Genomic DNA, 14,109 nt, shown 5'->3' on the forward strand with positions numbered 1-14,109 from the left:
AAGTGCCGCAGTAAAGGGCCTAGCCAGATAGTGTGCATCCCACCACAGCGTCACTCCCCTAAGGCGGGGATAGTGTGAAAATGTCGCAGTCACGGGCTCAGCTCCTCTGGCCACAAACACCGGCAATTTCCGGGAGATTGCTCGAAAACCTCACTGCGCTTGCGCCTTCCCGTCCGTGACGTCAACCACTCCATCCCGCCCCTTCTGGAACCTGAAGCTGCTGAGCGGGCTGGCGGCCATTTTGTGAAACAGCGAAGGAGGTGGTGGCTGCTGTAGGCTCCGGGAAGCCGTTCACACAGGGGCTGTCGGCCGCGGGGCGGAGGCACTCGCGCGGGGGGTAACTCGGGTCTGGGTTCGGGTGCCGCGCAGCTCTCCCGGGTAAGACTCCCGCAGCCCCGGAACGGGCGGGGCTGTGCGGGGCTCGAGCCGCCCCTTGGTGGCCCGGGGCGGGGCCTTCGGAGGCCTCTGAGCCCGCCGCAGCGAGCGCCCCACACAAAAGGGTCGGGGCGAGGCTGCGGGGGGCCTGGGGCGCCACTTGCGCCTCTGAGGCCGGAGAGTGTGCAAGAAGGACGCAAGAGAGGATGAGCCTGCAAACCGAAGTGGGGACGAGGCTATAGTGAGGACGCCCCCGTGGTCCGAGAGGGAGGAGGCCAGAGCTGGGTGGCCAGCGGCCTGCGAACTAACGGGGACTGCAGTGAAAACACCTACATCCCCAGTGAGCAAGATTTTGTATGCCCCCAAATGGGGCCGAGATTATAACTACTTCTCTGTGCCCCGAAGTGAGGAGATAATTGTAGTGAGGACACTCCCTCCACCCGAAGTGCAAAGGAGGCCCCTGTGGCCTACCAGAAACAGGGGACTATAATTAGGACACACCTGTGGGCAGGAAGGTGTAGTCGGTACACTCCTGTGAGTCCAGGAAGGAAGTCTCAGAACTGGCTGCTTTCGTGGCCTGAATGTGGAGGGGGTTGCAGTGAAATGCTTACAAGGTCCGGTGTTGGGGCGGGGCTTACCCTCGAGGGTATCCCTTGGGAGACAGCCTCCAGCGCTGGAGGAGGAGGCGGGTCCAATGGGATGTGGACTTTGGGTGCTTTTGATGGAGAGTGAATTGAGTTTCTCTAGCGAAGGCCGGCGGTGCTAGTTTGCAGCCACGTGAAGTGGATGGGAGGAGCTTTGATGATCTACAGGTTAGTGACGGGCATGGACACTAGTGCGGAGGCGTAGCTGCTACATTGTCAGCGTATGGGTTTTATGTTGCCACCAATCTGTGCTTTCTAGTGGAAAATCGGAGGGTCTCCGGTGAGGGCTACCCTGGGTTATTTAGCGCTAAACGTATGCTGGGAATTGTATACTGAGAGATTTCTGGACTCTAAAATCCTCCTTGACTCCTGGATTCCCAGAGATGGCCTGATCTAAATTGGGGTAGTTGGCAAGGGCCATTCTATATGTATTATTCAAGATTAGGGTGACGCCAGTCAGTGTAACCTGAAAAAAACGTGATTTGCAACTGAAGGTTTGTTGAAGACTTGTGACTGGAGTATTTCTTTTAGAGCTTCTTTCTTGAATGGTTTAAAATGGTTTTTGTAAAATGCGGAATTAGCAACATGAATTGCCTTAGACCTTGTTATCTAGTTTATATTGTTAATGCATTTCAGAGCATTTACAGTTGAAAAGAATTCTACAAGTTTGGACATATAGGTTGATCTTGTTTCGTTTTTTAATTATAGAAATATAATACAAGACTGGTTTTACTTATTTTTGAAATTTGGTAGCTTTGTCGAATGAAGGATTTCTGGACATCGTGGAAAGTAATTGTGTTCAGGCATTTTCCAAGAATATTAAAAGGATGGGAAGAAATTTTACAGGTGGTTAAAATAATCTTATGGTAATTAATTTTTTGAAGGAAATGTTTGGTGTGTTTATATAAGTCGAGGATGTGTTTAGTATTAACAAAACGGAATGCATTTTTATATCACCTTTATGTGCTCGATCATATATTTGATGGTATTGTTTATGGATTATAATGCATAATTTAAATTTTTCTTATGTTCATATCTGTTAGGTGAAAAATGTGAAGTTTTAGAAATCATCATAGTAGTTATTTGGAGCATATTGTTACGTGCTAATACCAGTATACTTTGGGCTTCTTTCACTTTCTTTGACATGCCAAATGTTTTGATTGTCACATATTGAGATTTCGGGGGTTGTTGGTACAATTTTTAGATGTGACACTTGATTTTGTGGGCCAGTGTGTTCTAGGTGCTGGAATCCAGTGACACTTTCATAGTTTTGTTCCATTTTGTAGAGAAGCACTCCATCATTCAGTTTAGATGAATATTTTCTTCTGTAGATGTTATAGGAAGAACTTCTAAGTGTCAGTAATTGGTTGCACAAAAGATACTTTTAGATATCCTTCCCCAAAATGCAGAACTGTCCTCCATTTCTAGATCTCCTGCCTAGCCCACAAGTGCTTAATAAATGTTCGTGAAATAAATGAATATTGCTAAAAGTTTTAGGTCAACTAAGCAGGAAAATCACTTAATTTACAGTTTTCTCAGATTTTACCACCACCACCCATATACTTTTTGGGTTGCATAGAGTTTAGTTCATTAAGTTTCAAGCCAGCTTTTAAGTCTTAAGACCAATAGTGAGGGTGAATGTGGTGAGCTAGGTTAGAAGTAACATTGTTACTTTGAAGTTTAAATCAAGTAGTATAATGAATATTTTGTTGGCATTTTGGGGGGGATTGAAAAATAGTTTAACATTATAGTCTTTTTGGCAGGAAGAATAAATACTTTATTTAGAATTGTCTTTTGATTTGCTGCCTTTGAGTACCGAGAGTTAATGAGAAAGTTGAGTAATGTGCTGTCAAAGGCACATATCTCCCTCAGTGTCAGAATTGTTTCATTAAGAATGATTCCAGAATCTGAAATGTGATCCATTTGGGGATGGGGACAAAATTAAGTGGATGAAGCTGTGGGTGTTTTGTAATGCCTAACGTGATTGTGCTGCTTACTATAGTGGTGTGCCCTTTCTGGTTCTCTGCTGTTGCTCATCTGTGAGGTGAACGTTTGAGGAGTGCTGGGTTTTGTTTCTTTTGAACCTGAAGAACTTAGCTCTGCTGTACCCTGGTTCTTGTTGATTAAAGACTGATTATTGGAGAAAATTAAAATTCACTTTTGGATGTTTATTACCTGATGAAGAGTGTAATCGGTCAAGTTCTCTGGTTTGTGCCTTGGCTTCCTGATAAAAGAGGACTGTTGTCAGACATTTTATTCTGAAATTCCAAGTGATTGGAATGGCTAGTAAATAAGAAAAATCTGTCTTGTCATAATAATATGCTAAATTTTTGTAACATATTTGTAATTTGCACATGTATGTATGTATGTATGTGGTATTTGTAAAGCTGAAGCAAGACCAGTATGTTAGGACTAAGTCCTAACAAAGTGGAAAAATATACTAAAGCAAGCTTCTTTAGATCTTATGAAATACGTCAGTGAACTTAATGGCAAATCCTATCCATTTTCTCCTTCCCTACCCTCATGCTCTGTGTATAAGGTAAAACATGTATTTTAGATGTTTTGTTGCATAGAATTATTTCAGTCTTACCCTTCTAAAATTCACCAACGTTTTAGGTGATTGGAGTGGATTTTTCATTTTGGTATCCTGCATTCAGTTGCCAGCTGACATGTAGAACACAGGAATGAGTACGTTTCATGGACTACAGTAATGCCTTTATTAAATTATTGTGCTCTTACAAAGTGAAGTGTGGAAAACAAAAGTACTTCAGTTCTCGGTTTCTGTTTACCTTGCCTATTTGAAGGAAAAGGTGTAACAGCAAGTTCTGCCTTCCAGCCTGAATTTCTGTATACTTTAGTGTTGGGTGAGATGGGGCTTCCCCTTTGCTGTACAGAAATTCACAAATTTATGTCTAGGTTGATTTTGTGCTTTAAATTGAACATGTAAACCTTGAACTAGGCATTTGCCAAATTCAGCTGGGCCTTTCAACTTTTCCTTGTGGAATGAGATGTTTCCTCCTTGTTACAGTTATTTCTGGCAATCCTGTAGAAATTTCTGAGAGTAGACCTAGTATGTTCCCTTTTGGCTTAACAGGCTGAACCTGAACTTGTTCCTCTTCAGATGGACATAAGGTGCCTTCTTGGGTCTGGAAGAAAAGAGGCTAAGGAACCTGTTTCCCTTACCTTTAAGGCACATAGTCCTGTCCCACACCAGGTTTTTTGAATTGGAATCTCCAGTAGGGGATCATCTGTTTATCACAAGTACTTAAACTAGAAAATTACCCTGGTTCTTTGGTTCAGAGTGTCATACCTGTACATTTAGAAATAAATAGTGTAAAAATTAGTGTTCTTCCTCATTGAGCATAGCCTTTACTTAAAGCAAGCTTTTTTCTGTTTCACATTTACTTTTGTGACCCATTTAAAACTACTAGATGTGGCTTTTAAATGAAGAGTTTGAAAATTCTTTAGACTTCATTAGGATTGATTTTTACAATATGAAAGATTAATGCAATGCTCTGGGCTTTTGAAAGTGCCGCTTATGACATTTGCATAGCTTTTTGTGGCAAAACAATCTCACTGTTTTTTAGTAATTTGAGTAGTTGTCTAGAAAATGTTTTGCTTGTCCTTTAGAAAAGTTTGGAGTAACACTAAAATTTTTAATGTTTTACTTTTTGGTGATGATACTAAATTAAATGCTCTGATGGTATCTTGATCTTGAAAGACAGTTAAAAGTGATCATCATTCTAAGTCTTCTATTGGTAATCTTAATACCTAATTGTGACGATTTTCTTCTGCTCTGTTTCTCTGAATAAAAAAAAAAAGACCTTTAGAATAAAGTTGTCTAATTTGGTCATGCACATTGCTTGTGAATTGTTTATAATTTCACCAGTTTGGGGAAAATTGCAGTGAAAAGTAAGTGACCTGTTTTTACTTTGGGAAGTACTCTTAATATGTCAAGTGTTTTTAGGGATGTTTGAAAAAAATAAGTTTCTTGAGACTGTTATGGTGTTAGAATAAAAAGCACTTTAATATTTTGAATCTCAGTGGTTTTAACTAGGAGTTAGTCCTTATAGCTAGAACTTTCTCTTCATTTATGTTTTTGATGTTTGATGGTATTTTGGTGCAAAGGAAAATATATTGAAAAAGTAATTGCAGTAATTTTGAGAGTACCCTTGAATTGATTATTTAATTTGCCAAGGACCTGTTATCGTGAGAACTTGTGCTTTTGCATCAAAAATTTGGTGGGAACCTAAGGAAATAGGTCATAGTTTAACTTTTGTTATGGAATTTTTCTGGACTGGTTTAATCAAGTGATAAAAGCAATTATCAGCTATAAGGCCGAGAGCTTCATGACTTTTAGTTTTCAATTGATTTATTCTTGGGCTAATTTAGGACATGTTCTTGATGTATGTAAATACATCATGTTTTGAGACGTACTCAAATTTGAAAGTAATGCCAAGTAATAAGCATGTGTGGGATTTTGGTACGTTCTTTCTTTTTCTCCTTTTTTTTTTTTGGATATGCATTCTAATGAAATACTCTGGTGGTTTCAGACTCGCCTTCATAATGTACAGTTCAGTGTGGCCTGTGCGTGTTTTGTGTTTCCTGCATTGATTTTTGCCTCCGTTTATTCTCTATTGCAGTCTAAAAGTTGGTTTTAATTGGTTGCCCACAGGATTGACTTGGCCTCTACTTCTTGTTAAGAAAATACATCTCTTGTTTTATCAGGTAAGAGATTTTGAATAGAGGGTTTGTTTTTATACAGAATCAAATGAGAGCTTATTAAGTAACATGAAAATATGTGTAGTAACTAAATTGTGTGTGTGTGTGTTTGTTTTTTTTCTTGTTTTAAACAAGCTTATCTGAGGGATGGGGGTGGGATGGACTGGGTACCATGATGGATGAACAGTTGTTGCTTCCTTTGGTTTTATATGGATGCATTTCTCCTGCTGAATTCCTGGTATATTAGGCAATAAGTAGCTATTTTGTTCCTTAGTAGCATTACAAATATAGGTGCTTGTTATTGGTATGGTTATTTAATATTCCTTAGAAGTATAGGTACAGATAATGGGTCACATGTTTTAGAATACAAATTTTGACTTTAATGGAACTTCAATGATTGGAATCTAACCCTCTTGTTAAATAACTAAGGTAGGCTCAAGGTAGCCTGAAGTGATTTATCTGTCAAACAGGTACTTAGTAAACAGAATAGCAGATCTTATTTCATATTTTTTCAGAACCTAAAACCTTTTTCTCTTTAGATGGCTTTATGAATAAATTTTTGCTCTGCTTTGGTTTAATCCTCAGCCCTTTGTACCTGGTAATTGGGCAGATTTTCAATATCATATTTTCATGTGCAGTTTGTACAGACTTTCACTAAATCCCTTCTCTCTTAGCAGCAAATGGTTTGAAGACTTACTGTATATGTCACTTCAGCCCTTTGTTTAATTTTTGTATTCTTGTGACCATATCAAGTTCCCATTTTTATTGTCCCAATGAAAACTAACATCTTGCTCAAGTTGTTTTGGGTACCTAGATTACCCATGTTTCCATGGAGTGATTAAATGATTAAGCGTTTTTTGAAGTTGAACAGGAATGCTATCTCAATTTTGCATATAGCCAATATTCTAGAGTCAGTAAAGAATGAGAATTTGATTTAATGACTTGGAACCTTCTTGATGAACTTCCTGATAGACTAAATAGTAAATAAGGAGAAAAGAGTGTTGGTGCGATTATTTTTTAGTATTAATTTTTCTTGTTGACTCTTGCAAACCAAGTATAAAAACTTCCCCTCTCTGCCCAATTTCTAGTGTTTTATAATGGCCTCAGAAAGAGCATTTACTGTCCTATGGTTACCAGTCTTTCAGGATTAAATTTAAAGGTGACGTGCACGAGAGAGAGAACTATCGAAGCCAAACATATTTCTTTTTTGTACAGCAATCATAACATTGAACTATGATTACAGGTTTTGTTGCATTGAGTTCTTATTCACACAATATTTATTAATAACATTGAAAAACTGCTTTCATAGAGTAATAGAATTCTTAGCGCTTGCAATAGGAAACTGCTTTACTAATATTTTCATTTGAGAAAATAAAACCAAAGCCCAAATAACTTTTAATTTCCTGAAGGTCACAGAGCCAGTTTAATAGGTTTATATTTAAAAGTTGATTTTTAAGATGGCATGGAAAACACCTTGTGTTGTTGACCACATAAAGTTCAAATTAATATTTTTTCCCGTGCCAAGAATTTGTTTTGTATTGCTTTACAAAAGACTATCCTTGCATTTACTCTTAGAGGCTGTAGGAACAGAAATACTGAAATTTTACTTAAATCTAGGGGAAACTTTTTTTTTAATTAGATCAAAATGGACATTGTCTAAGGAGATCAGTGAGTACCCAGAAATTCCACAGGAGTTACGTTGGGCTGGATACTATAACAATCACTGAATAAAGTTCATACCCTAGTTCTTTTAAAACAAAAGCAAAAACCAAAAGATACCTCTTTTTCATGATCAGCTCTTCCCTATGGGAAAAACAAGACTTTTTTTTTAGTGGAGGGTTTGGGAATGAATTTTAATTAAAACAGCCATGGTGAATGACACTGTAACCAGGTTCTGCTTTTGGGATGATCAGTATAGGTGATTAAGATTTTGGCTATTTTATTTAGTATTTGTGTTGGATTCTTAGTATGTATTAACCTTGTTTGTAATAAATAATTTTTTATATATAGTTTTCTTTAATAAATAAAGCTGTAAGGCAGATTAAAGAGTTTTAGGGTGAAATATGGAATCAGTTCTCATTTGAGACTTGAATCTAGTGTAAATTATTATTTGTAATTTTTCTGTTTCTGTTGGGTTTTTGAGATTGAGCTGTATAAAATGACACTGATAATTCTATGAAGTTGTCAGGTCTATAAGGAAGATGCTAAGCCAGTTTTAAATATCAACTTTGATGCATCCTTTGCATGTTTTCCCCTATAAATTGTTAAACTTTGTTTCCTGATTTGACTTACACATTTCTTTTAAATCTTACTGAATAGCGGTCTGAATGATGTCATTGGTGATTTTACTGTCCTATGGTTGTTTTTTTCCTGAAACTTGATTCTTGGGATTGAACTTCTAATTGTTTGCAGAATTAATTCCTTTTGGAAGTTGAAAGTGTCTAGGTTTTACATTGTAAATGGCACGTGATATTCAGTTTTTAGAATAGCCAAAATTTTAAAACGACATTGCTTGTGATAGTTTGAGGGACTATTTGAGGGCCTAATATGGTAGCTGGTCATTTCTTGTAGCTAAAAACTTTGGTGTGATAAACAGGAGTCTGACCTGGCCATTGCCTTTTCTCATCTGCAGGTGTGTGTGGTTTCAGCGCAGCATGGCTGTGGTCATCCGTTTGCAAGGTCTCCCAATTGTGGCGGGGACCATGGACATTCGCCACTTCTTCTCTGGATTGACCATTCCTGATGGGGGCGTGCATATTGTAGGGGGTGAACTGGGTGAGGCTTTCATCGTTTTTGCCACTGATGAAGATGCAAGGCTTGGTATGATGCGCACAGGTGGTACAATTAAAGGGTCTAAAGTAACACTATTGTTGAGTAGTAAAACAGAAATGCAGAATATGATTGAACTGAGTCGTAGGCGTTTTGAAACAGCCAACTTAGATATACCACCAGCAAATGCTAGTAGATCAGGACCACCACCTAGCTCAGGTATGAGTGGCAGGGTTAACTTGCCTACAACAGTACCCAACTTTAATAATCCTTCACCCAGTGTAGTTACTGCCGCCACTACTGTTCATGAAAGCAACAAAAACATACAGACGTTTTCCACAGCCAGCATAGGAACGGCTCCTCCAAATATGGGGACTTCCTTTGGGAGCCCAACGTTTAGCTCAACCATTTCGAGCACAGCCTCTCCAATGAACACAGTCCCACCACCACCAATTCCTCCAATTCCAGCAATGCCATCTTTGCCACCCATGCCGTCTATTCCCCCAATACCAGTTCCTCCTCCGGTACCTACATTGCCTCCCGTGCCTCCTGTGCCCCCAATACCTCCAGTCCCGTCTGTGCCACCCATGACCCCACTGCCACCCATGTCGGGCATGCCACCCCTGAATCCACCACCTGTGGCACCTCTACCTGCTGGAATGAATGGCTCTGGAGCACCTATGAATCTGAACAGTAACCTGAACCCTGTGTTTTTGGGTCCATTGAATCCTGTTAACCCTATCCAGATGAACTCTCAAAGTAGTGTGAAACCACTTCCCATCAACCCTGATGATCTGTATGTCAGTGTGCATGGAATGCCCTTTTCTGCCGTGGAAAATGATGTCAGAGATTTTTTTCATGGGCTCCGTGTTGATGCAGTGCATTTGTTGAAAGATCATGTAGGCCGAAATAATGGGAATGGATTGGTTAAGTTTCTTTCCCCTCAAGATACATTTGAAGCCTTGAAACGAAACAGAATGCTGATGATTCAACGCTATGTGGAAGTTAGTCCTGCAACCGAAAGACAGTGGGTAGCTGCTGGAGGCCATATCACTTTTAAGCAAAGCATAGGACCCTCTGGACAAACCCACCCCCCTCCTCAGACACTTCCTAGGTCAAAATCGCCCAGTGGGCAGAAAAGGTCAAGGTCAAGATCACCACATGAGCCTGGGTTTTGTGTTTACTTGAAAGGGTTACCATTTGAAGCCGAAAACAAACATGTCATTGATTTTTTTAAAAAGCTGGATATTGTGGAAGATAGTATTTATATCGCTTACGGACCCAATGGGAAAGCAACTGGTGAAGGCTTCGTAGAATTCAGGAATGAGGCTGACTATAAGGCCGCTCTGTCTCGTCATAAACAATACATGGGCAATCGCTTTATTCAAGTTCATCCAATTACTAAGAAAGGTATGTTAGAAAAGATAGATATGATTAGAAAAAGACTGCAGAACTTCAGCTATGACCAGAGAGAAATGATGTTAAATCCCGAGGGGGATGTCAGCTCTACCAAAGTCTGTGCCCACATCACAAATATTCCATTCAGCATTACCAAGATGGATGTTCTTCAGTTCCTAGAAGGAATCCCAGTGGATGAAAATGCTGTACACGTTCTTGTTGATAACAATGGGCAAGGTTTAGGACAGGCATTGGTTCAGTTTAAAAATGAAGACGATGCACGTAAGTCTGAACGCTTACACCGTAAAAAACTTAATGGGAGAGAAGCTTTTGTTCATGTAGTTACTCTACAAGATATGAGAGAGATTGAAAAAAATCCCCCTGCCCAAGGAAAAAAGGGGTTAAAGATGCCTGTGCCAGGCAATCCTGCAGTTCCAGGAATGCCCAATGCTGGAATGCCCAGTGCTGGAATGCCCAATGCCGGAATGCCCAGTGCTGGAATGCCCAGTACCGGAATGCCCAATGCTGGAATGCCCAGTGCCGGAATGCCCAGTGCCGGAATGCCCAGTGTGGGAATGCCCAATGTGGGAATGCCCAATGCAGGAATGCCCAATGCGGGAATGCCGAGTGCAGGAGGTGAAGAGCATGGCTTCCTGACTGTAGGATCTAAGGAGGCCAATAATGGGCCTCCATTTAACTTTCCTGGTAATTTTGGTGGTCCGAATGCCTTTGGGCCACCACTGCCTCCTCCAGGATTAGGAGGGGGCTTTGGTGACGTTAGACCTGGTATGCCTTCAGTTGGAAATAGTGGTTTGCCTGGTCTAGGACTGGATGTGCCAGGTTTTGGAGGTGGACCAAATAATTTAAGTGGGCCAGGATTTGGAGGGGGGCCTCAGAATTTTGGAAATGGCCCTGGTAGCTTAGGTGGCCCCCCTGGCTTTGGAAGTGGCCCTCCTGGTCTTGGAAATGCTCCTGGCCATTTGAGTGGGCCACCAGCCTTTGGGCCTGGGCCTGGGCCTGGCCCAATCCACATTGGTGGTCCCCCTGGCTTTGGGTCTAGTTCTGGAAAACCAGGACCAACAGTAATTAAAGTGCAGAACATGCCCTTCACTGTGTCTATTGACGAGATTTTAGATTTCTTTTATGGCTATCAAGTGATCCCAGGCTCAGTTTGTTTAAAATACAATGAGAAAGGTATGCCCACAGGGGAAGCCATGGTGGCCTTTGAATCTCGGGATGAAGCCACAGCTGCTGTTATTGACTTAAATGACAGACCGATAGGCTCAAGGAAAGTAAAACTTGTATTAGGGTAGCTGTTCACATCAATTCTTCATAGGGTAGATCTTCATAGTGCTGTGATTAATGCATCCAGATTGTTTTCCTAGTATTTCCAGGTTAGAACCTGTGGATTGTTTCAATTGCATATAGATTGGATTCCATAACATAGAGCATTGGTTGACCGTTTACAGAAGACTCATTATCAGGATAAACATTGCTGTATGTTACCGTAAAGCTGTCTGGAAAGAACACAAAAATGATTTTTTGCATACCATTAGAGAAATGATTTACAAAACTCAAATGACGACATCAAGCTTATCAAGGAGTCTAGATTGGTTTTGTTTTATACCATATGGGATGAAGAAAACAGAAATGTCAGTAGAGCTTATTAAGGGTGCTCTTGCCAGCTGCTGAAAAATAGAAGTTGGCTATTCTTGGAATTTGGTCTAAAGCTGGACAGATTTGCTTTGTTATAGGGTCAAAGCTTTGTCTAAAGTCCTCATTTTCTTTTAAAATTGAATAAAATCTCTGTATACAGATTCACTGTATGTACCTTTATTGCTTCTCGAGGGTTCTTGCTGTATAGACAGTCCTGCTTCTGAAGTTGCTGCTTTGCCTAACTGACTCATCTGTAAATGAGCAGAACTGTTGTTGTTGTTTTTTTTAATATAAACTACACTTGGTTTGTGCTATAACCTTGAACTTTGATTTCTAATGTCATACTTAAAACTGTGGAATAAGACTTTGCCACAAAAATAAAATATGGAGTCCTCTACCTACCAGAGCCTTTTTGGTTTGACCTCTAAGTTTTAGTTCAGTTGGTTTAAAAATTGTTCATTTTGTTTGGATGGCATTGAAAACCAGAAACTGCTTTTAATAATCACTGTTTAAGTTGCTTGATTGGAAGTCCTGTCCATGAGGACTAATGTTCTGGCAATTTCATTCTGTCCCAAATTTATGTGAAATTTTGGTCTGTAACTAAACAAAGAGGGTCCATTTATAAGAAAGAGCTTTATTACATCAGGTTTTTTAAAATGAAGTTGAAATTGTTAGCTTTGGTAGCAATAGTGTTATAGAATTTTAAAAAATCCATAAGCTGGTTTGTAGATTGATATGCATTTAATCCTGTTACTTGGAGGCTTTTGGTCTAGTTGTTTGATCAGGAGCCTGTTTACAAAATTTCATACAGAGCAAAAGTACAGCTGCCAGAAGGGAGAGAATTGAGACTCCGTGCCCTTTCATACTCTTTTTGTTTTTGGCATTCAGGACACTAAGGCAGGAGGACCACATGGGTTCTGGTTGGTAAGTGTCCTTGTCATGAAAACATTTGCCTTACAACGTCCTGCCCACTGCCACAAAAGGCTCTGCTTATCGTTACTTTTTTTCTTAGTTAAAATGCTCTGAAGATGTGTCACATATTATAAACATACGGAATGGGAGATTGGTGAGATATCATGAAAAACAAATTTTGTCTTTTACATGGTCCTCTGTCTTAGTTTGAAGCATCCTCAACATTTCCTACAAATGTACTTGCAAAGGGGTCAGCCTTTTAAAAGAAATATTTCCTGTTAAAAAAAAAACAGTGCCTTTTTGGTGTTGCAAATCAGTGGAACACTGAAATACAGCGTCGTGTAATTTAGAGTTAGGAGTGGCAACAGTTTGATTTGTGTGGTAAGATTTGGAAAGCCTTTTCAGCATTACGATCTAGAGGATTGACAGTACAGGATTTTTTGTTTAGGGAAAGGATTGGTTAGACTTTCAAAAACGGCTGTGTTGTGGGTCTTTCGATAATTCATGATTACAAATTTGCTTTGACAGAACACTAGATATTACCTCCTCAACTAAAAAAGCAATATGATGTTTGTATATGCTATTCAATTTAAGTTTTCTGTTAAGTAATCATTTCTCATTCCAAGGACAGAGTGCAAAAAACTTCAGCGCTGTTTGGGAGTCTTATTTCAACTGCACATTATTTTCCCCATTGGAAAGCTGACTTTTTATTTTAGAAAAATGGGTTGTTTGAAGATGAAAGTCTTTTCTTTTTTCACAATTTATTTTGGTTATATGTTCGTACATTCTTGTTAAATATTTCATATACTTTATTGCAACTATTTTGTTATTTCCACATCTTAGGTAAATGCTGAAAAGGAAAATTTGATTTCATTGTTCATCAAATTAAATAAATTAAGAAAATAGTGGTTGTGTAGAAATTGGAGAGGACTATGTTTCATATTTGGTTGAATCACAACAGTGCTTTTCTTGTTGTGAAATGTAATTAAATGCTTTGCCCTGTGGAACTTGATTTTTGTGTATCTGAGACTTATTACACATTACATAGTGCTAACTGCTAAGCATACTGTTCATCTTGTTCTGGGCATTGGAGTTTGAGTTTTTAAAAAATTCTTGAAAATATGTTTTGTGAAACTATTCATAGCTCTTTTCCTGCAAATTTTCTCATAAGAACTAGGTTTTGGGTGATAACGAATTTACATTATTTGCTTCTTTGCTTTGTATGGTATGAAGGATTTGTAAAGCTTTGCTCAAAGTTGTGTGCATCTGTAAACACTATCATATTTTCAATTTCATGTGTAAACTTGATTGTCTACTTTCGTGACTGACATGAATAGAAGAGAATCTTTTCCATTAGGTTTTATTTTTCTCCCCCTCCCTGCTGAAGGTTTGGTTTTTTTTTAGTTTAAAGGATTAGAGAAATCTACAAAATGTATTTTCTAAGTAAGCAAAGTTGTAAACTTTTTCTGAATTTTAGTGAAACATTTAGTTCACAAGCAAAATTTGGAAGTATGTCCTGTGTTTACACTGTGGTTTGGATGTACGATTATTAGTGGCTTCTTTTTTTTTTTTAATGCAACACTGTTACGTGAAATGTAGTTGCTAGATTTGTTCTCCAAGTTGTCAAAACAAT

At 39.2% G+C, this 14,109-nt stretch overlaps 2 protein-coding genes across 7 annotated transcripts in view; both read left to right on the forward strand.

Moving 5' to 3' along the window:
- The first annotated feature begins 203 nt into the window (after positions 1 to 203).
- Positions 204 to 14,109, forward strand: part of CPNE1 (copine 1) — a 33,923-nt gene continuing 20,017 nt past the window's right edge. The window contains exons 1-2 of one of the 6 annotated variants that reach the window (XM_019733244.3): positions 292 to 378; positions 5,695 to 5,747. The gene's annotated coding sequence lies outside the window, so the exon portion shown is untranslated. Of the gene's footprint in view, positions 379 to 582; positions 716 to 5,662; positions 5,748 to 8,376; positions 8,517 to 14,109 lie in introns of those variants that run through there. The other 5 variants (XM_019733225.3, XM_019733247.3, XM_019733215.3 and 2 more) reach the window with 5 other exon arrangements.
- Positions 8,396 to 11,725, forward strand: RBM12 (RNA binding motif protein 12). Its single transcript, XM_088789165.1, has one exon. The coding sequence runs from the start codon at positions 8,396 to 8,398 to the stop codon at positions 11,219 to 11,221; it is 2,826 nt and encodes a 941-aa protein (XP_088645291.1). The 3' UTR covers positions 11,222 to 11,725.

The sequence above is a fragment of the Rhinolophus sinicus genome, chromosome 13 (genome assembly GCF_057876585.1).
Source record: "Rhinolophus sinicus isolate RSI-liver-muscle chromosome 13, RSI-T2T, whole genome shotgun sequence".
NCBI lineage: Eukaryota > Metazoa > Chordata > Mammalia > Chiroptera > Rhinolophidae > Rhinolophus > Rhinolophus sinicus.

Bases quoted from the DNA above. Each gene is read 5' to 3' on its own strand.
- RBM12 (XM_088789165.1), top strand. From the start codon at position 8,396: ATGGCTGTGGTCATCCGTTTGCAAGGTCTCCCAATTGTGGCGGGGACC.